Genomic DNA, 22,987 nt, shown 5'->3' on the forward strand with positions numbered 1-22,987 from the left:
ATGCTAGACCTCATGTGGCTGGAGTGTGTCAGCAGTTCCTGCAAGATGAAGACATTGAAGCTATGGACTGGCCAGCCCGTTCCCCAGACCTGAATCTGATTGAGCACATCTGGGCCATCATGTCTTGCTCCATCCACCACCGTCACGTTGCACCACAGACTGTCCAGGAGTTGGCGGATGCTTTAGTCCAGGTCTGGGAGGAGATCCCTCAGGAGACCATCTGCCATCTTATCAGGAGCATGACCAGGTGTTGTAGGGAGGTCATACAGGCACATGGAGGCCACACACAATACTGAGCCTCATTTTGACTTGTTTTAAGGACATTACATCAAAGTTGGATCAGTCTCTAGTGTGTTTTTCCACTTTAATTTTGTGTGTGACTCCAAATCCAGTCCTCCATTGGTTAATAAATTTGATTTCCATTCATGTTTTTTGTGTGATTTTGTTGTCAGCACATTCAACTTTATACAGAACAAAGTATTCAATGAGAATATTTCATCCATTCAGATCTAGGATGTGTTATTGGAGTTATTTGAGTATTTTCTTGAGCAGTGTATTTTTCTGCAGGCTTTAGGGAGCTTTTGTTTCAATACAAGGATTCTCTCTGACAGCCATACCCCTGACAAATTTATGGTTATTTTCGTGTTTCTTATTGTAAACGAAACAGAAAAGGTAAGATAGTGAATTGCACATAGTTTATAATAAAAGAGGTAGTATTTTTTTCAAGCATCTGAAAAAAAGTGCTTTAAATTTTGAGTTAACTTTTATAACAGTAGCATAATCCCACATATTTTTTTTATTAATAAAACCACTGGTCCAAAAATGATTGGCACTCCCAACAATTTCTATCAAATTACCTGAAGCATTTTTTGTAATTTATACCATATTTAATTCAGTGTGTCTAGGAACTTTTATTGGGGTATAAATTTAACATAACACATGGGCCCCATTTCGCTTAGCTACTCTTCAAAATGGGAAAGACAAGAGAACATGCCGTTCATGTATAGCAGATGTGTTTCCAACTTCAGAAACTGGGATAAAGAGTTTTATTTTGGGGTCACAAACTCATTACGAGAACACTGCATTTCAAGGAGTTTGTACAAAATCTCATGAGGGGTGCCAAAAAGAGTTGAGGTCGCAGTACTAACCTCAAACCCAGAAGATTAATTATAAAAAATCATTTTAAAACCTCAAAACAAATATTAATTTCAACAAACATCTGCAATAAAGCTGTTAGATTAAAAAGGATTTTAGTTGCAAGATTTCTAATTTAATTAAGCAATAAACCAGATCATGAAATTGTTTAAACATTTTATTGCTATGTAAAATAAAAAATCCTGTACATCCAATGAAAAGTCCTACATTTAAATAACAGAATATAAATTATTCAAAATTTTAAAAAAAATTGGCATCATGAATTGAAAAAAAAGAGGTGTTTTTAGAAGTTTTAACACATAAATTAAAATAGTTAAAATATGCATATTGTACTTTTTGATACAGACTATTGTTTTCATAAGTCATAAATGTTAAAAGTAGAATCCTAAACATATGTAATCATATTTCTATTCATTAACATAAAAGCCTAGAAATGAGGTCCTGGACTGGGCCAAGAAATATTAGCCTAAAATAAAACCCAACATTTAAACACATCTGTGAAATCCCTGGCACTACAGTGCAGTGTGGACAAAGGCTGCAGTTGCTTCATGGATAAATCACTGCCGTTGCAGTGCAGTAAGTGAGAGCTGATGAGTCGACTTACTCAGCCTGCTGAACAATTTCTAAATCGTGAAGCACATCCTTGCTGTCCTCGGAACATCAGCACTGGGGATAACAAATGTGAAAGTGAAGTGTCCTCCCTCTCGACAGCACAATTATTAATGACAACAAAACTTCAAGTGTATACCAAACGCAGCTCCTCTGTGGATCTAAAGAGACTAAAATCTAGGCATGCATTCTCTAATAATGTGCAGCCGCATTCGCTTTCTGTGACGCACTGCAAAGTGCATATCAGGAGCTAGCAGGTGCTCCTGGAGAGGTCTGGCTTTTTACGCTGTGGCTTTAAAGCCAACTTGTGTTCCAGGAGGCAAAAAGGCTACATTGACATTCAAAACGCCTTAGTTGGTCTGCACTTAATTTCACACAAGTAGATACAAAACAGTGTTAGCATTCAAAACACTTTAAGTCCTCTGGCAATCACCTCTGTCCCCATTAATTAATTCGAGCTGTATAATAACAGCATAAAATTACAATTATTAACGTAAACCATTTGATATAAGTTCTGAAATAAATCACAATCTGAATACGGAAATAAAATTACTAATTAGGGACAGCAAAAAATAAGCTTTTTACAACAAATGGATCAAAGCTATGTTGATGTTATTCCCAGGCTGTTTTCTGCAGCCGCACTCACTGCATTTGTGAAATACCTTACAAAATAAATAGTTACATAAATCTTGCATTGTTTATTCATTGTTAAATCTTTATTTTACAGTACCATGACTTGAAACTGTACAGTGAAATATAATACAGCTGTTACAATGAAGACAGAGAAGTAAAGCCACCCTCTGGTATTACTGGTGCTGGAGGGAGGGATGGAAGGAATGGTTAGCTGGTCTGAACAAGATAAACTAAATTACAGTAATCCCGAGTGGCCCAGCATTTCTTTGTTGATCTTCCACAGGGCGATTGGGATGGGTTGAGGCCCCACCCAGTGTCCAGAGCTGCCTTGAATTCACATCCATACTGGGATTACTACGATCTGAGTTTGGCTTGGGTAAGAGTCATGGAAGAGGTGGGAGGTGGGGAGGAGGCTGAGGTCAAAAGGCGAGGTTTTGGCAGCCAGGCTTGCCACGATGACCTCAGAGGTGGTCCATCCTGGCGGCGAAAAGGCTGCGGGAGCGTGGCATGGCCGAGGAGACGCGGCCAAAGCTGGACGAAGGCCACTTCATGATGAACTGGGAGGTCACTGGCAGCAGGTACCTGGACAGACGGACACAAACGAAGGATGGAGGGATTAGGGGGAAAGGATGAACATAATGAGAGGATTAGTCTAGCAAAGGTCACAATTTAGAGGTCGGGGCGCTTTGGTAGGCACTGAGATGGCATATTGCCCACTTTTCATATATTGACTCGATCATTTATGGCCATTTTCATTTGCTCAGTTCAGTTTTAATAATGGCCGGTGATGTCATGATATTTTGACACTCCTTAGCCTTCCCTAATAAGAAAAAGGAAAATCTAGAACTTAAAGACTGAAATTCTTTTGATAACAAGCATTTTGTGAGGGACAGGTAAAAATATATACCATTACCATTACCATTATATTTCATTTGTCTTTAAAAATACCAGGCAATGTTGAACTTCTTTCTAATGTACAGTGCAGTGAAAAAGTGTTTGACTTCTTACAGATTTCATTAGTTTTTTTTGTCACATTCGTTTCTGGTCATCAAACTAATTTTAATATCAGACAAAAATAACCTGGGTAAATACAAAGGGAAATACAAGAAGGAATAATTTAGAGAAACTGGCAACAAGTCACTTACATCATTGTCGAGGGATTTTGGCCCACTCTTCTTAAAAAAAATATTTTAACAGAATGGCATTTTTTTGAAAATGAACTGCCTGTTCATGTTCAAGATCCTGCCACAGCATTTCAGCTTTGACTTTGGGTTAATTTTGGTCAGTAGCGGTTTTATCCTTAAAACACTTTTGTATGGTCATTCATGAATCATAAACACTGATCCTAACAGAGGCAACTTGGACTGTTTGTGACATCTTGGGTGAATCCTCAATGCCCTTTTGGAGTAGTTTTGGTAGGCCAGGAACTCCTGGAAAGGATCACCACAGCTCCATTTTTCTTTTTTTTTTAATAAAGTCTCTCTCCCTATGTTTCACTGCTGTATCAAAACCTTAGCAAAGACTTTGCAATCATTTCCAGACTGACCAATGTCAGTCTGTTCTTGAATTTCTTTAAACTGGAGCATGATGTTTTGCTTTTGGGCTAGGTGGTTTTTGATAGCTTATTCCCCTTAATTTAGTCTTCACTCAGGTCATCTTTGTCTGATATTACACTCTGAAGTGTGACAAAATTAAAGACAGACAAAATTTTGAAGGGGACAAATGTTCAATAAATTAAAATACCTGAAAATAAAACAAAATAAATAATTTTCTGCATTTAAACTAAGTAATTGATTAGCATATTGTAATAAATATTAAATATAGAGAGCACTTCTCTACAGTCTTTTTATTTTGATTAACTATGCATGGGCTGTAGGAGTAATAAACTGTGATCCTTTACTGTCTTTTGGGGCAGTTTATTTTTTATCTTTTCTATAATTTGACCCTTAAATTTTCTAATATCAGGAACAGAAAATCCTCACCTATTGTTCCGAGGCATAGACGTCAGTACCTTTCTAAGACTTTTCTATGACACCTTCCACCGAGACAGAGCAGTGAGGCAGCTCCTGCTAACAGCGTTCCAGTACCTGAGAATGAGACCAGTGTCAGGTTGAGATAGAGTCAAGGAGTTGTGGGGATAGGGGTTCTAGACCCTTCTCTCATCTGCCTTGGTTGCTTTGAATGAGTTAGATATGGCTGTCAGAGCAATGTCAGATGAGGTGATCAGAAACCCTGGGCAGGGTTAACTGAAGCTTAGGCAAATGTTGGGGTACTTGCTTAAAACACATGAGATGGGAAGTTTTAAAACTTGTCCACTCTGATCAGAATGAGCAGTGATTTACATCTAGGGGCTTTTCCAGAATACTCATCTCATTAAGTTATACATTCAGTGACCCTATTTTTAACATTTTCAGAGAGGATCTTTGTTTAAGAAAAAATACATCTAATGCTCGTTTAGTTAAACAAGTACAATGGTCACAAGAAGGAGCTCCCTGTGGAAGTGTTTAAGATGTGACAATCTAATCAAAAGGAACCCACTGGGGCTGAGGATTAGAGCGGAGGAATAATATCTTCTTTAAAGCATGTGTAGCGATAGCACATTTTTCTCTGACAGCTCTCGTTTCTTGTGAAATAGCTCTTGGACAAATTAGCTGAGCAGCTTCTCCTGAAGTCGACTGGAAAGGAAAAGAAGAAGAAAAAGGAGAGGAAAAAAAAGTAAAACATCGCTAAGGGCATTCGTTTCAACACAGCCTCAAACCCAAGAGAGTTAGGAGGGGATTCATATTAAATTGATTTAGTCCAATGAGTGTCCTTAAAGCAGCTTCAAGTGGGTTGTGCGGATCCCTCAAGCACATAGTCTTCATCTAAGCCCAAACTGGGTGAACAATGGCTCAGTGTAACACTTGTTCTTAACGTTTTCCACTCGCGTTCCTCAAAGGTGGGAAGTTCGGCTTTCAGTCTTTCAAATATCCTTCTCTTATGTACCTTAAAGTGCATAATTTTTACCCTGCAATAAATGGTTTCATATTGGGATTTAAATGTCACCCATTAATTGAGTTTTGCCTTGTTTTCTGTGTGTATTTCCCCTTCGCTCTGCTCCACATATTCTGTCGCGTCCTTCAATAAAGTGGCAGACATCAGTCTGCGTGGTGCGGATAAGAAAGAAAGAAAGAAAGAAAGAAAGAAAGAAAGAAAGAAAGAAATCAAATATTGAACATTCATGTGGGGCTGAGTGTGTGTTGATCGCCTCTCCTCTGCAATTCACTTTGAGAATATTCAGCGCTTAGAAAGAATCACTCTAGCAGTGGTGAAATGTGGGCAAGGCGGGGCGCCTCATACGTCCAAGCCGCTGCTGTCTCTGCAGGCTACATTTAATTGGAGCCTTATTCGGCATCTTCCAGGTTCGTCCTTCTTTTGATCACGAAGAGGGCCTTGGCAACTATATGTGCGCTCATAAGCCAGAGGGGGAGGCCTGTTCATGCACTTGTGCTTTTGCTTGAATCCATCAATGGAGACAGATGAGCTCCAATCTATAGTTGGAAAGTTGCTATAAACTACAGTACCTCCTGACAGGCTGCTCTCCAGTCATCTACCAGGAGGTGAATGCCATGGTGTATTAGGAGAAGGCCAGAGAAAAGAAAATACCATGACTAAGGATAGATGGGGAAATTGCAATGATAGCGGACACAATCAAAAACCAAGAGGCATAAGGAGGCTCGAAGGTTACCCGCTGCCCACGTTGAGCTCAGCACCTTAATTAGCTCTAATTACTGCCACACTTTTCAGACAAATGAAAGTTAATAGCATTTGAAAACTTTTGTCATCATGAGAAAATTAGTTTTTTGGTATTGGCAGTAATTCCAGGCTTAACAAGAAAGTCATTAGTAAGGTTATTCGGCTACTTCTTCTCATCAGCCCACACAGGTCCACTAAGGGTCCTCCAGCTCATGAGGCTTCTGACACACTTGATCAGAGCTCTTCACACAGAAGTGGTATGTTCGAACAGGAGCAGGCAGTTGTGGTCAACAATGGAAACCCTGTGGACCCCAGTTAATAAACTCTCACCCGCACCAAATGCTGCAAAAAGGAGAGCTAATCTGTTTGCTAAACGTTGGATACATGAGGGGAAAGCCAACTTTGAAGGAATGAAGTAAGGCCGGAGTCTACAATACCAAGTAAAAGTATCTCCTTGAACCAAGTCTAGCAGTTGCTGTATGTTTAGGGTCACTGTCTTGCAGGAAGGTGAACCCGTGCCCCAGGCTCAAGTCTTTTGCAGCCTCTAACAAGTTATCTTGATCTTCCAATCAACTCTGGACAGCTATTGTTTTAAAACCTAAAACTAATTTAAACTTCTCTGCTATGTTTGTCTTTAAGACTTCTAAAGGCAATTGGTTGGTATCTATTTAGGGGTACCAAAGTGAAAGGGGATTAATACATAATTAATGGGACACTTTTTCTATTTCTATTTGTACAGTTTTCTAAAACCATGTATCTGTTCTCTTCCACTTTACAATTATGCACTTTGTGTTAATCTATCACCAAAAAAGGTTGTAGCATGATAAAATGTAAAACAGAGGGTGTCACCCTTTGCTTTTTGACTGCTGTTTAAGGCTGTGATCTTTGCACTCCGTAAGAACTTAGTTAAAAAAAAAAAGAATAAGAAAAATGGCACCCTTGTGATTATTTGAATATGTACCTCACAAAACCACTGCTTCTTGTTGATGAAAGTTTGGCGTCAAAACATGGCGTCTACAGAAACCAACTCGCTGTGTGAGCCATATGGCTTCATTTCACAGCCCCGGACGTTGCTGCCTTCTAAGGCAAACCACTGCTTCTTTCGTATAAGATCATGTTGTGAGCTGGTAAAGCTGAAAGGTAATTCACGTGGAAATGAAAAACACCTGTGTCCTTTTTCCATTTTCAGCAAAACAGCCTTTCAGAAGCATTTAATACACTTCCACTGGAGCATAGGTTTACTTTTTCAAGCTCAACATGTTCATGATGAGGTTTATGCTTGGTTGTTTATGTTTGGACTTTGCTAAGGTAATTTAAATGTAAAATATAATCCACATTTTTAGCAAAAAAAAAATGCAGACAGGAGTCCATTGTGAGCGAGATTATGGTTTCATAGCTCTTATGCAGTCACTTGGTCTTTTGGATGTAAACACAGCTCAAGAAGTAAACTAAAGTGTCTAGAAAGAGGGATCACTATTGGGTCACGGCACAGGAGATGAGCATGCACACCCACACACACTCGCATCCACATAGTTTATCCTGTCATGTTATGCATATGCATCAATGAGAAAATAAAATCCTAATTGCTTCTCAGCCATCTTAAGTGTCGGCGGTGGCTTGTGTGCAGCCCTTCGCATGCCAGATGGAGAGATGTGAGCCACTGTGCCGTGGAACTGTAAACCACACGGTGTAAACCAAACTTCTTTTTCCTGTAATCCTGTGAAAAGAAGAGAGTGGTGCTAAGGCTGATCATTGCACGAATGTGGTGCAGGTGAAGCTCTCAGTTCCCACTGAGGCACTTGTACTTAAAATGTACTCAGGCTACATTAGGATGCTCTTGATTAAATCATTGTGTGAAAGACATTGTGGCACTTGAGTGATGTGCTGCAAACAGGCTGAATGTTTGCAGTGTTGACCGAAACTGCTCCAAACAGTCTGAATGTGATTTCTTCTCCTTTTTTTCCTTTGGAATACAGTTTCGGGAAGTTTTGGGAAAGCAACATAATCATTAAGCTGCCTTATCATTCTATTATAATCTCAACATGGCTACTTTGATGCTAATAAGAGAAGGAGAAGGACATCATGCCAGACTGTTGGTTCTGCAGCCAAAGCAACCATCTTTGGGCAAGTTGGATCAGGCCTTCATTGCAATGGTGAAGAGGTGGCACCAACAGAAAGCAGTGAGAAGAGGCATTGGTACAGGATGGAGGGGGTACTGAACCAAATAGAGACCTGAGCTGAGGGGCGAAGAGACGGAAGAAGAGGAGGTAGAGGAAGCAGCAGCGACAGCAGCAGGAGGGGAGCCATGGGTGGAGGTTGGTCCAGCAGCAAATGGAAAGCTTTTTTATACAGAGATATACAGACAGAAGAAATAAGGAGAGACAGACAAATGCAAGCTTAAAGATATCCAAAAGGATACCTTCAGCAAACATGTGGTTCTGAGTATGATCAGATCAAATTGAGAACATATTTGCATTCACGTTGTAAAACAACGTCACAAAAGATAAAGCATAAAAACACCACGTACTTTTTAACAGCTAAGGGCTTGGTAAAATATGTGCAAGGCTTATGAATGATGTAAAGTGAGGCCGCAGGAAAAAAAAAAAAAAAAAAGCTCTGTCTCGTAAGGTCATTTGCTGCTCAGACTCATCTGGGCTCTAATTGAATTAAGAAGGCCTCCAGGGGCCCCGGGCTAACCTGAGCGCTAATCTGTGGGCCATTATTTCCTGTTAACGGCACGCTCTCTCTCCCCGCTCCCAACTAGGCTCCCGCCCTGTCTGACGGGCCCACAGCATGTGTGATTTAAAAGTTCACTCATTCCAAACCTGAGCCGCTGTCCCCTGTGGCGATCAGCGTTAAAAATAGAATGAGGCTGATTTTTGCTTGTTTGTTTTATCGGCGGTTGCATGAAGAAGAGGATAGCTGCGAGGCTCCATTTGGGGGGAGTGGGAGAAGCGGAAATGTTTCCTGAAAGAGGTTTAATGATGATAGCTGCATCGCAGCGTTGTGTTTGTCAGTGCTTTCTAAAGGGCATTTATTACTTGGCACTTGTGGGGTTTGGAATCCTTTAATGAACACTCCACTTTGACCTAAATATCAGATTAAAACACCAAAATAAATATTCATCAGGGTTGTTATCTTTACTCATGTTCAGCACTGCGGCGTTCCTTCATTCATTGCCTCTGTGTTGTGTTTATTAAGTGATTTATTTTTACAGTGTTTTTTTCAAGCCACAGCATTAAACCACCTGCAGGATACAGCGTAATGAGCTGGACACAGGACATCTGGGATTGTCAGGTGATGTAATGTTTCTGGCTGTAGGGTAGGGCTTGCGAATACAAAGACCCAATATTGCTTTGTTATGATATGATCAATGCCATTACCAATGACTGTCTTTGAGTGTGATTTGTACTGGTGTGCTAGGTGCAGTTTCATTCATTTTCCACCTGCTTTTTTCTGTTCAGGCTTAGTATTACACTTTATTGAACTATAAACTAAAACACGAGAGTATGTTTATGTCTTATTAACAATTTTCGTCAAAGAGAAAGCCAGAACTTATTTTGGCTTTCTCTTAATGTGAAAATAAATGTTAAAATTAATGTGAAAATATTTAATGTGAAAATAAAGGTAATATTTTTGGAGGGGTCCAAAATAAGTTTAGAGATTAGCTCGATTCAGTTAGGCTAAAAACTAGAGAGCATGTCAGGAACCTACATGTAGTTTTTGACTGACAGCTAATTTTAACAACCAAATACAGAGTAATATTGAATCAGCCATTCTATAAACATTGTAAGAAATAATGTTTTCCTGTCAAAACAGAACATAGAAAAAGTGCAGTTTGTCCATTGTAGGTTAGACTATTGTAGACAACAGCAGCTCATCCAAATTGCTGCATCCTAAATGACTCTAGAAACATTAATATATTGCACCATTTTTTTAATTATTGGACTGACTCAAAGTCCAAATTTTAAAATGATTTTATTGTCTCTGACAATAGGCATTGAAGGTGTAATGAAAATATATCTAGTTTTTTTTTATTATGTTTTTTTGGCTCATCAACTCTGACCAGCTTTTCTTGTCCCTGCTGAAGAAAAGCATGCCCACAGAATGATGCTGCCATAAGTTTGTATCACAGTCAGGAAAGCGTGTTCGGTGGGATGTGCAGTGTGTTTAAAAACGGACACTAGGTTTTGCATGTAGGTCAAAAAGTTCAATTTTGGTCCCATTTGAACAAAGCACCATATTGCACATTTGCGCACTGCAAACAGGATGCCTTATGGTTGTCTTTTAACAATGACTTTCTGCCAGACTGGAGTGCCTGACTAATAATTGTCCTGTCAACAAATTCTCCTACTGGGCTGTGAATCTCTGCAACTCCTCCAGAGTAACCATGGGTCTCTTGCTGCTTTTCTGATTAAATATCTCCTTGCTCGTCCTGTCTATTTAAGTGGATGACCATTTCTTAGCAGGTTTGCAACTTACTCCCTGACCTGGTTGCTGTGTTCCTTGGTCTTCATGATGCACCAGAAATATTCAGAAAGGCTTACAAAAAACTACTCAGTAATGTGAAATGTGAAAAACATTTGAAAGCCCTTTTTACCTTGTGTCATCCCATTCAGGACCGAGTCCCATCAAAGAGCCACGTGATTCTGAGACAAACTTGTAAACGACCAACAGGCAGTCCCGGCACAGCTGGACAAGTCGCCGACAGCACTGCAGCTCCTGGGGGGACACCACCTCGCTGCTCTTGCTGAAGATGGTCTCCCATGACGAGCTGGAGAGCAGAGAGCCCAGTTAAGACACAGGTAACAAACATACCAGAAAAATCTGACTTTTATGTTATTTATGTATGCATTATGACCACACACATTAACCTTTTCACTTTAGATGAGTACAAACACATCTGCATACACTCTAAAATCTACAGACACATGGGTAAAAACCCAGAGGATGGATGAAACAAATCCAAGTACAGTTAACCCTCCTAACAATCCCAGACATACCCCTGACTGTGAGGGAGTTTCAACAACTGAGACAGACAACCCCAGGGGGTACTTTTGATGTCTTCCCCTCTTCGCTCCTTGGGAGGTGGGACGTGCTTCCTCTGAAAGGGTTTAAAACTGTGTGTTTCCATTCTCCTCTGCCTAGGTCCTTTTTAAAGCCTGTTGAATTCATTTCCCACAATAGCTGCTGGGCTGTTTGATTGTTGTTAAGTCCCTCAGATAAAATATCAAACAAGAGACAGAGAGGAGCAAGGAGGGGGTCTTCACCCTGGATTTAGAGGGTGCTTTTGGAGCAGTAACCGCCTCACTGTCTCTGCGTGATACGGAGCCCCCTGTTGGGTTCTTCCATGTTAGGGCGTGCCACGTTGAACGGAGGGGGTCAGGCAATAGGCTACAGAGCTAGCTGTATCATCCAGGGCCATGCTGTGATCAGACAAAGACAAAACTAGGGGGGGATGCAGTCTTGGCTAAGCTAATTCTGGCAGGCTAATTTCTCTCCACCCAATCCCTGCCATTTTAAACAAAGTCTCCTTTTCAATCACTTTCCACATTCTCTCAGTCATCAAGTGAGTCTTTTTCTCCCCCTTCACTTATCAACCACTCCATCTCTGTCACCTGCTTGCTCCCTTCCACACCCGCCCTCAATTAGGACTCCGAAGGATGCAGGAGAGCAGAGTGAGGAGCTGTGGATGGCGACTCGAGTTACCCCCCCCTGAGCCCTCTGTGCCAAGGGGAACACGGCAGCGAACAACTGAATTGTAAAGGATATGGAGAGGAGGAGATGTGAGAAGGTCACACCTTTATCTCAAAAGAGATGAAAAGCCGACAGTTCAGCAGCTGTCTGCATGTCAGGGTGGTATATTTGAGTCTTTCTGCTTGTTGTCTGATTAAAGGTGCTTGTAAGCTCCTTGTGGAAAAAAGGGAACTCCTCCTTTAATTTCAGGTAAATATTAATAGAAAATAAACTATAAGAAGACTTCAGAGTATCAAATGACAGCTTGAATTTAAGAGGCCTTCATTCACCTCCTACCCAATTCCATTTCTCTCCTCTTTCTTCCTGTTCTCACCTGTGAATAAGCCCTGATTAGGCCCGGTTTAAGTGGAGAGAGTGCAGTGGGGTCTGCTTGGTCTGTCAGTCACTCTACATCTCCATCTTTCAGCCAGAATTTTTTTTCTGAAGTCACACTGACAGAAATGCCAAATTGTTCCTGCTGTCAGTAAAAACTGGTTAATTGATGAATGGAGGGCTCACAGGCATGGGGAAACTGGTTGGTGTATGAGCCTCTAGTTATATGGATGGAAGAGTGATGCACTGAATGAAATGGTAATTGGCTTGAAGCGTAAAGGCTTGTTTCTGTTGACTGCAGGGGATTAAAATCCATTCATGGTTTTTGGTATTTTGTTTAGTTCTTTTGTTTGTTTTGTCTTGCTACAAGTTATAACACAAAATCACACTATTTCATCTCATGTCTAAACCATTTCATACTATCTCTATAAAATAAATGCAAGTTATGTTTTTATTATTTGCTACTTGACATTTATTTAAGTTGAACAGTGTGGATATTGTTTTTGTTAGCAATTCAGAATTTCCTGTTTTCGTTGCGTATGAATATGACATGACAGAATAATTTCTTAGATACTCTGAAAATGGATAAAACAAGAGAAGATGCCATTTAGGTAATGTTTAATCAGGTGTGCTAATTTTCATAAGTAGTAAGTAAGCAACAAGAAAATATATAGTCATGTAAACTGGCCCATATCTACAGCCAGAGCTTGTGTTAAAAAGTTAATAGTGGACCTGTGACAAGCAAGGCTGGACATGAAGCCTACTTTCTTGCCACCACCCCCAGTGATGAAAACGACAAGGGAGGTAAAAAATATCCAAAGCTCATTGCAGCAAAGACGGACATTTGAGGACCATGTCTCCATAACATCCATTACATGCTATCTACATGCCAAATGATTATTTGGGAGGCATGCCAGGTGCCAGAGGCATGCTGTTTTTTCTGTCCTACCATGTTAAATATAAACATGAGGACTTTTTAAAATGCTACTGTAATTTTAATTGGAACTACTTGCTTTGGTCGAATGAGACCAAAGTTTTCTGCTACAAATACTTCATGTGAGTCTGGAGTGAAACAAAAAATGCACCTCTGTTAAGTATGGTGGAGGATCTGTGATGCTGTGGGTTTGTTTCTCTTCCAAAGAGCCTGGGAGACTTAATAGAGTGCATGGGATCATGAACTCTCTGAACCTCAGGTTTCAGAATGCTGAAAACAGGTTACCATTGGGCCTTTCAGCAAGACACATGGCTAAATCAACACAAAAATAGTTTACAAGATTCAAAATCAACCTTTTTTATGAATATATCAGTCCTCAGTCCTAAATCATACAGATTACACAAGAAAGTACCCTAGATTCTAGAGGATCTAGAGAGACTGTGCAAAGCGGACTTGTCAAAGATCAGATTCAGGTGGAAAAATTCTTTGCAAAGAGGATTTTTCTTCATCCCGCTAAATAAAATAATTGATATTAAAAATAAATTTTTTACAGTGTGATGATATAAAATGAAATAATTTTAAGGCTTTTTAACAGAGATGCCAATAATTCTGAAGGACAGTGTATTTGGAACATTTTTTCTGTTCAGTATAATTTTAAGATTTTATCTCCAATTCCTTTGTTAATTTGACCCAAACTCATTTAAAGACACAGCTTTAATCAAGATCAGATGATCTACCCGGTGTTGGAGAAGCAGTTCCAAAGGCCTTGGCCATGACTCCACAACAATCGGTTGAAGATGCGATTGAAAAGCCGATAGAGGTGCAGGCTCTCCACATCTGGCTCCCTCCAGATCCGCTGCAGGGCTGAGCGGACGTTTGTACGAACGATGTCCAACACCTGAGGCAGTTAGAAAATAAGTGTGAAATGAAGAGAAAAAAAGTCACTTTAAGTTCAAAGTTGTACTGACAAGAGAAATGTTTATTGCAATAAAAGAGACAATTGCGTTTCTAATTTACATGCGGAACTTGGCATTTCTTCCAATTGCAATTTCTTCCTATTTTTTTCTTGTTGATCTTCCTATGAAATTAGCAATCACAGAGGCTTCCAAATTCGCTCACCGACAAAGAGCAAGCTTGCATTTATGAATAAATCCAGTGAAAAATGCATATTTAACAACACAAACAAACAGAAGAAAAACTTTAATCAAATTTTACACTGTGGGCTGACTATTTGAGCAGTTTTGTCAGTGTTTTTATAGAAGTCTCCATGCAAAGAAATGAAGCCAATGTCTTCTTTGTGTGTGTGAGGCTGAGCTACATGCAGGACAAAAAGCATTGGGGCAGACAGTGGAGAGCCTGGGAGAGGGCTAATTGCTGCACCACTGTCAGTCTTGGAGATAAGGTGTCAGAAGTTCCCGGGCGGTCTACAGGCACCTGCACCAGGCTTCCATCTTCTCCCTCTTCCTTTTTCCCATCCCATCCCTTCCCACCTCCCAACCTTCTATTTCTTCCCTTTTCTTCCTCTTTTTATCCTAGCTATGAGCAGTGCTGAGGCTCTTTTGACTTTGATTCCTCGCTCCTCATTACTGAAGTGCTTGTCCGTCTGTGCATCCGCGCATATGTGTGTGTGTTTGTTTTCGATGCAAAAGAAGTGAAACTTCCCCACAGCAGCATGAGGCGAACGGGGTAATGCTTGCGCTCTCAAACAAACTGATAGATGAGTAAACACACAGATATGTTTTGGTATGGTAATCAGACGGCAGAGCGGTGGGTGCTACGTTCCTGACCTCTGCCTGCTGCTCATTAGGCTGCTTCACTCCAAATAAACATGAGCTCACGCCACCGAGGCCCACAGCTGAGCACAGCGGTGCAGAAAGCAGCAGCTGAGAGATCACATCATTACTGACACGCCTACTGGATGCCATTTCATGTCTTGTCCCCTCTTCTGTTTTGTTTACATCGTTTTTGGCAGATCTACCTCTCATGGTCCTACATGGTAATGATCTTCATGTTTGTTGTGTTTTTTTTTTTTTTGGCTCTCTTTTTCTCTTAAGTTTGATTTAGTGATTTTATGTGTGTGTTTTAAAAGTTGTTCAAAAGCTTTCACAGAAATAGGTAGGCGCCTTGACATTTTGTCATGTTCGCTGGTTTTAACAATGTACTTTCTGTGCAGGGCGACATTAGTCCTGACAGCAAAAGCAGAGACAGGTCATTTATACAGATGTCAAAAGATAAATGTGCCCCAATTTTAACACTTTCAGACCTAACATATCTTGCTGATTTGTGTCTGAACTCTTTCTGACCAAACATCAAAAAAACGAAGCATTATTTCTGAGACATTTCTAAGACTATAATATATTGTAACTAAAAGCAAAGATTTAAACTTGCCCAAAACCAAACTGGTCTTTAAAATAACCTTTTAGGATACATGTAAATAGGTGACAGCAGGTTTTAAAATAAGGCTTCAGTTTTATACAAGGCAAACTAATCCAATTATGAATTAACTTACACTCAAACTAATCAGATTTGTTAACAGTGAAAGCCATTTTGGTCTTAACTGATGTACATAAACAACACAAGTTTTAATTTTAAAGTTTTTACTGTCTACATGCCTGGAGACACCAAATAGTTGCTCTAAAAATGCTACATTTACCCAGAGCTGACTTTGTTCTCAGAACCTGGGAATCTGGTTTGTAATCTTTGCTTTTCCTAAATTCATTGAAAAGAGGCTTAGAAGCTAAGTTGTTTGTCTTTTCATTAAATGTGTGTTTGTTGACCTGTTGGAAAGCAACAAGTTTCTGTAAACTTTTAACAAGTAAAAAAAATTAAAGTACAAATACATGTTCCGGTCCATTGTGGGGAAGAAGAAGCTGAGTCAGACAGGGAAGCTCTTGATGTACCTATGCGTCTACGTTCCTACTCTCATTTATGGTCACAAGATATGGGTTATGACCAGGGAACAAGATTCCGCATACAATCAACTGAAATAAACTTTACTGTTAGGTGTGATGGGCTCATCCTTAGATACAGGGTGCAAAGCTCTGTCATCTGAAGAGAGCTCCGAGTAGAGTTGCTGCTCCTTTACATCAAAAGGAGTCAATTGAGGTAGTTCAAAGATCTGATCAGGATCCCTCCTGGGCACCTCCCTCTGGAGGTTTTCCAGGCCAGTCCCATTGGGAATAAGCCTTGGGGCAGACCAATAACTTGCTGGAGGGACTCTGCATCCCTTCTAGCCTGGGAATGACTTTAGATCCCTCATAATGAGCTGGAGAGGGTCGCTGGGGAGAGGAATGTCTGGGTTCCTTTACTAGAATTGTTAGATTTACCACTTGCTCTTGGATAAGACAAAGAATGTGGTATAAAATTGGACTTATTATGGTTTATTTTAGCAATAGCTCACATTCTACCATTATTCTATAAAGGCAAGATTTTAGGAGTTCAAAACTAGCAGTTGTCCTGTGAGCTGATTCTCTCATCTGCAGTCCCTCCAGAGTTACCAAAGGTCTCTTGGCTGCTTAACTTGGTGCTTTCCTTGCCTGGACAGTCAGGTGGACGGCTATGTCTTTAGACGGATGGCATGTCTTTGTAGGTCTGTATTTGAGACATATTTTTCTACTTTCAAATGATAGATTGAACTGTGATCTGTGAGATGATTAAAACCTAGGATATTTTTTTACAACCAACTCCTGCCTTGAACTTCCCCACAGCTTCATCACTTACCTGTCTGTTATGTTTATTGCTTTTTATGTTGCTTTTTTCAGTAATGTTCATTAAAAACCCTCTGAGGAACAAAGAGGACTACAGGTCCTTCTCAAAATATTAGCATATTGTGATAAAGTTTATTATTTTCCATAATGTAATGATGAAAATTTAACATTCATATATTTTAGATTCATTGCACACTAACTGAAATATTTCAGGTCTTTTATTGTCTTAATACGGATGATTTTGGCATACAGCTCATGAAAACCCAAAATTCCTATCTCACAAAATTAGCATATTTCATCCGACCAATAAAAGAAAAGTGTTTTTAATACAAAAAACGTCAACCTTCAAATAATCATGTACAGTTATGCACTCAATACTTGGTCGGGAATCCTTTGGCAGAAATGACTGCTTCAATGCGGCGTGGCATGGAGGCAATCAGCCTGTGGCACTGCTGAGGTCTTATGGAGGCCCAGGATGCTTCAATAGCGGCCTTTAGCTCATCCAGAGTGTTGGGTCTTGAGTCTCTCAACGTTCTCTTCACAATATCCCACAGATTCTCTATGGGGTTCAGGTCAGGAGAGTTGGCAGGCCAATTGAGCACAGTGATACCATGGTCAGTAAACCATTTACCAGTGGTTTTGGCACTGTGAGCAGGTGCCAGGTCGTGCTGGAAAATGAAATCTTCATCTCCATAAAGCTTTTCAGCAGATGGAAGCATGAAGTGCTCCAAAATCTCCCGATAGCTAGCTGCATTGACCCTGCCCTTGATAAAACACAGTGGACCAACACCAGCAGCTGACACGGCACCCCAGACCATCACTGACTGTGGGTACTTGACACTGGACTTCTGGCATTTTGGCATTTCCTTCTCCCCAGTCTTCCTCCAGACTCTGGCACCTCTGATTTCCGAATGACATGCAGAATTTGCTTTCATCCGAAAAAAGTACTTTGGACCACTGAGCAACAGTCCAGTTCTGCTTCTCTGTAGCCCAGGTCAGGCGCTTCTGCTGCTGTTTCTGGTTCAAAAGTGACTTGACCTGGGGAATGCGGCACCTGTAGCCCATTTCCTGCACACGCCTGTGCACGGTGGCTCTGGATGTTTCTACTCCAGACTCAGTCCACTGTTTCCGCAGGTCCCCCAAGGTCTGGAATCGGCCTTTCTCCACAAACTTCCTCAGGGTCCGGTCACCTCTTCTCGTTGTGCAGCGTTTTCTGCCACACTTTTTCCTTCCCACAGACTTCCCACTGAGGTGCCTTGATACAGCACTCTGGGAACAGCCTATTCGTTCAGAAATTTCTTTCTATGTCTTACCCTCTTGCTTGAGGGTGTCAATAGTGGCTTTCTGGACACCAGTCAGGTCGGCAGTCTTACCCATGATTGGGGTTTTGAGTGATAAACCAGGCTGGGAGTTTTAAAGGCCTCAGGAATCTTTTGCAGGTGTTTAGAGTTAACTCGTTGATTCAGATGATTAGGTTCATAGCTCGTTTAGAGACCCTTTAATTGATATGCTAATTTTGTGAGATAGGAATTTTGGGTTTTCATGAGCTGTATGCCAAAATCATCCGTATTAAGACAATAAAAGACCTGAAATATTTCAGTTAGTGTGCAATGAATCTAAAATATATGAATGTTAAATTTTCATCATGACATTATGGAAAATAATGAACTTTATCACAATATGCTAATATTTTGAGAAGGACCTGTAGGTGAACTCTGAAGGCAACTAGTGGCACTGGTTTTTATTTAGGTGTATCAAAGTAAAGGCGGTGAAAACATATACTCACCTAACTGTTCAGATTTATATTTCTTAAAAAGATTTGGGAAAACTATGTATTAACTTGCTTCCACTTTTCAATCATTCTCTACTCTGTGCTGGTGTATGAAATAAAACTTGGGGTTAAAACAGGGTAAATACTTTTACCAGTTACTGTATGGACATACGTATACAGTATAAAGATGGACTTTAACAAGACTAAAACAAAAACAATAAAACAAAAGCCAAGGCTGAGTTTGGAAACTGCTTTGAGACTCACCTTACGCTGTTTGGTCGAGTCCAGCTTCACCAACCAATAAGATGCCACCTTTGATTTATGGTATTTCCAGTTGTCGAGAATCTGTGCGGGGAGTATTGGTGTTAAGGCTTTGAAAAAGCTGCTTACAAATAAGAAGCAAAGATTTTATTAAAGACCATTTCATGAGATGGAATGTATTCATATTTATTCTCTCCAGCAACACATTAGGTTAAAGAATAGCAAAGTATTTACGTAAAGAAATGAAAAACCATTAAAATATGAAAGCAATGCTTTCATTGATAGACTTGTTTCTGGAAGACCTATCAAAGCCTGAAATCGGCAGCATTGCTGGCTAAGTGTGTCGGTTATTCTAATCCCTCCATGCCTTCTACAAATCGGTCCTCATTATGATAGAGTTCCATGTTCAAACATGACAGGTCCATTACACATGGGGTTGCTTGCACAATATTTGGCACATTAAAGTAGGCTACACAGGAAAGTACAAGGTGACAGACTGTTTACTGCAGCACATCACAAACTGTTTTGTTATCTTGTTGTTAGTGCTCTCAGAGTCCTGTCTTCATACTCTAATCAAGGGAAAGCATTTAAGCATTGTTAACTTTTATAAAAACCCCTGTCAGACTCCTTTCTGGCATCAGAAGTAGAAACATTTTCTCCTTTATATTAGTGAGTCTTACTACAACAACCTTGTGAAATGCTGAAATGTTTGGAAATTAATGCTATTTATGGGGGTAAGGTTGAAAAAATAGTTTTTGGTACAAGCCGTGCAGGTTACTCCCATGTATTTCTGTTTTAGCAACAGAATGTCTCTGAACCTTCACCCAATGCTGAAGTTAACTTAACCCACACTTCCCCACTGATGTGTTTATATGTCACACAGGGTGCTAAATCCCCTGCAAAAGGGCTCACAGTAGAAAGCTTCAGTGCAATCTACCTTTCTATTGTCACACACCCAAATCCACATATGATTGGTTGTCCAATATATTTTTTTAAATCGTCTTTTTGTGGGTTTGATGTATTGTAACCACTTGCTTAATCCTGACTGCTAGTGTGCACCTGGAATTCAATAGTCTTGCTTCGTAGGGACATCTTCATTTTTATCTCCACAATACAGTAATCTCTAAAACAGTCTTGTAAAAAAAGCAAAAAAACTTCAGCTGCTATATTTCTCTTTATTTTACCAAGCAAGATGTGAGCTAACTTCTCACATTGTGTTTTATTTTAGTACAAGTTTTAGAAAACAAAAAAGCTCATGAAACATTTCCCCTCTCAGTGGATCCCCGAGTGCAACAAAGGACAGAGATTTTGAGTGAAATATTCGGAAGCCAATTACTCAGATACAAACATGTATTAAGCCCAATTAAACCTCAGGTTTAAATTATAACAAAATACAAAAAGCTAAGTCCACACTCCTATTCTGAGGTAAGAAGTCAACAGTACATGTGCAGTCTCTCAGCTGTGTTTCCATGGCGCTTCCTCATTACTCTACAGGTGTTATGGTAATTGTCGTTTACAACCCTGACATACCCAGACATTCTGCAGACATAAAAACATTTTGGAAACGGTATGTTACATGCAGCAAGTTGTAATTTTATAATCATGATTAACTCCTGAAATCCTTATTTTGCTGATGAAGGTCAGTGTCATGTCAAGGAAAACAGATTTTTGGAATCATTTAATACAACAAAAACTAGAGAAATTTATATTCCTAAAAGTGAAGTTGATTGTCAAAAAACTCATGTGTCCCATGTTTCCTTAGATTTCATCTCATATAAATAAAATGCAGACAGTGCAGAGCAGGTTTAGATAAGTCCTGCTTAATATGTAATAAAGCTTAAACTCAATTAATTAGATGATCAACATTTTGTCTCTTTAAATACTTTTTTAAATCAAAAAAATAAACTCATTTATATAGAGTCATTACACATATAGTGAAATATTTCAAGTGTTCATTTCTGTAAATTTTGATGATTATGGCTTACATGTAATGAAAACACAAAATAAATTTTCTCATGAATGCAGATTAAATACAGAACGTTTGTGGCCTACACAACAATAAGGAAGACTGCTGACAGTTGTCTAGGAGACATCATTGACCACAAAGAAGGTAAGCCACAAAAAATGATCGCTAACAAAGCTGACTGTTCACAGAGGTCTGTGTCCAAACATTTTAATGGGAGGTTGAGTGGAAGAAAAAAGTGTGTTGGAAAAGGTGCACAGGCAACAGGATTACCCAGAAAGAACATTTGAGGTCCCCTCCTTGAACCGCCACCTTAACGTGGTGGAGGGGTTTGAGTGCTCGAATGATCCTAGAGGCTATGTTGTCTGGGGCTTAAATTGTAGGGTCTCCTATGGCAAACAGGCTCTAGGTGATGGTTCAGACAAAGAGCGGTTCAAGAACCCCTCATGACAACTACGAAATCGAGGCACATGACATCACCCGGTATGGCGGAGCCAGGGTCCCACCCTGGAGCCAGGCCTGGGGTCGGGAATCGTCGGAGAGCGCCTGGTGGCTGGGATGCTCCTCGCGGGACCCGGCCGGGCCAAGCCCGAACGAGAGACGCAAGACCATCCCCCAGTGGGCCCACCACCTGCAGGGGGAACCATGAGGGACCGGTGCAAAGAGGATTGGGCGGCGGACGAAGGTGGAGACCTCCGCGGCCCGATCCCTGGATGCTTAGGCTGGCTCTAGGGACGTGGAATGTCACCTCGCTGGGGGGGAAGGAGCTTGAGCTTGTGCGGGAGGTCGAGAGATATCGACTAGAAATAGTCGGGCTCGCCTCCACGTACAGCGTGGGCTCTGGAACCCATCTCCTCGAGAGGGGCTGGACTCTCTTCTACTCTGGAGTGGCTCACGGGGAGAGGCGGTGGGCTGGGGTGGGTTTGCTTGTCGCCCCCAGCTCAGCCGTCTAGTGTTGAGGTTTACCCCAGTGGATGAGAGGGTCATATCCCTGCACCTTCGGGTTGGGGATAGGTCTCTGACTGTCGTCTCGGCCTACGGGCCGAGCGGTAGTGCGGAGTACCCGGCCTTCTTGGTGTCCCTGTCGGGGGTGCTGGATAGTGCCCCTCCCGGGGACTCCATTATTCTGCTGGGGGACTTCAACGCCCACGTGGGAAACGACAGTGACACCTGGAGAGGTGTGATCGGGAGGAATGGCCTCCCCGATCTGAATCTGAGCGGTGTTTTGTCATTGGACTTCTGTGCTAGTCACGGATTGTCCAAAATGAACACCATGTTCAAACATAAGGGTGTCCATCAGTGCACTTGGCACCAGGGCAACCTAGGCAGGAGGTCAATGATCGACTTTGTTGTCGTATCATCAGACCTTCGGCCGCATGTTTTGGGCACTCGGGTGAAGAGAAGGGCTGAGCTGTCCACTGATCACCACCTGGTGGTGAGTTGGATCCGCTGGGGGAGGAGAAAGCCGGACAGACTTGGCAGGCCCAAGCGCATAGTGAGGGTCTGGGAACGTCTGGCGGAGCCCTCGTCCAGGGATGTATTCAACTCTCACCACCGGGAGAGCTTTGACCAGATTCCGAGGGATGTTGGAGACATAGAGTCCGAGTGGACCATGTTCTCCGCATCTATTGTCGATGCTGCCGCCCGTAGCTGTGGCCATAAGGTCTGCAATGCCTGTCACGGCGGCAATCCCCGAACCCGGTGGTGGACACCGGCAGTAAGTCACGGTGTCAAGCTGAAGAAGGAGTCCTATCGGCTGTGGTTGGCTTGTGGGACTCCTGAGGCGGCTGACGGGTACCGTGGGGCCAAGCGTGCCGCGCCGGTGGAAGGAGTACTTCGAGGATCTCCTCAATCCTGCCATCACGCATTCCCTGGTGGAAACAGAGGCTGGGGACTCGGGGTTGGACTCTTTCATCACCCAGGTTGAAGTCACCGAGGTGGTTAAAAAGATCCGCGGTGGCAGGGCGTCGGGATTGGATGAGATCCGCCCTGAGTACCTCAAGTCTTTGGATGTTGTGCGGCTGTCATGGTTGACACGCCTCTTCAACATTGCGTGGCACACGGGGACAGTGCCTCTGGATTGGCAGACTGGGGTGGTGGTCCCCCTACATAGGAAGGTTGACCGGAGGGTGTGTTCCAACTACAGGGGG

The 22,987-nt window shown here is 41.4% G+C and overlaps 1 protein-coding gene across 7 annotated transcripts in view; it reads right to left on the bottom strand.

The window, feature by feature from the left end:
• Positions 1–2,458: 2,458 nt before the first annotated feature.
• ttll7 (tubulin tyrosine ligase-like family, member 7) overlaps positions 2,459–22,987 on the bottom strand; it is a 94,907-nt gene continuing 74,378 nt past the window's right edge. For 3 of the 7 annotated variants that reach the window (XM_047375191.1, XM_047375196.1, XM_047375197.1), the window contains 6 exons: positions 18,878–18,958; positions 13,873–14,033; positions 10,733–10,906; positions 8,365–8,471; positions 4,409–4,484; positions 2,459–2,979 (listed from right to left, as the gene is read on the bottom strand). In XM_047375191.1, the coding sequence (XP_047231147.1) occupies positions 2,859–2,979; positions 4,409–4,484; positions 8,365–8,471; positions 10,733–10,906; positions 13,873–14,033; positions 18,878–18,958 (720 nt within the window). In that variant the 3' untranslated portion in view covers positions 2,459–2,858. Of the gene's footprint in view, positions 2,980–4,379; positions 4,485–8,364; positions 8,472–10,732; positions 10,907–13,872; positions 14,034–18,877; positions 18,959–22,987 lie in introns of all 7 variants that reach the window. The other 4 variants (XM_047375192.1, XM_047375195.1, XM_047375194.1 and 1 more) reach the window with 4 other exon arrangements.

Source organism: Girardinichthys multiradiatus, chromosome 9, assembly GCF_021462225.1.
Source record: "Girardinichthys multiradiatus isolate DD_20200921_A chromosome 9, DD_fGirMul_XY1, whole genome shotgun sequence".
NCBI classification, from domain to species: domain Eukaryota; kingdom Metazoa; phylum Chordata; class Actinopteri; order Cyprinodontiformes; family Goodeidae; genus Girardinichthys; species Girardinichthys multiradiatus.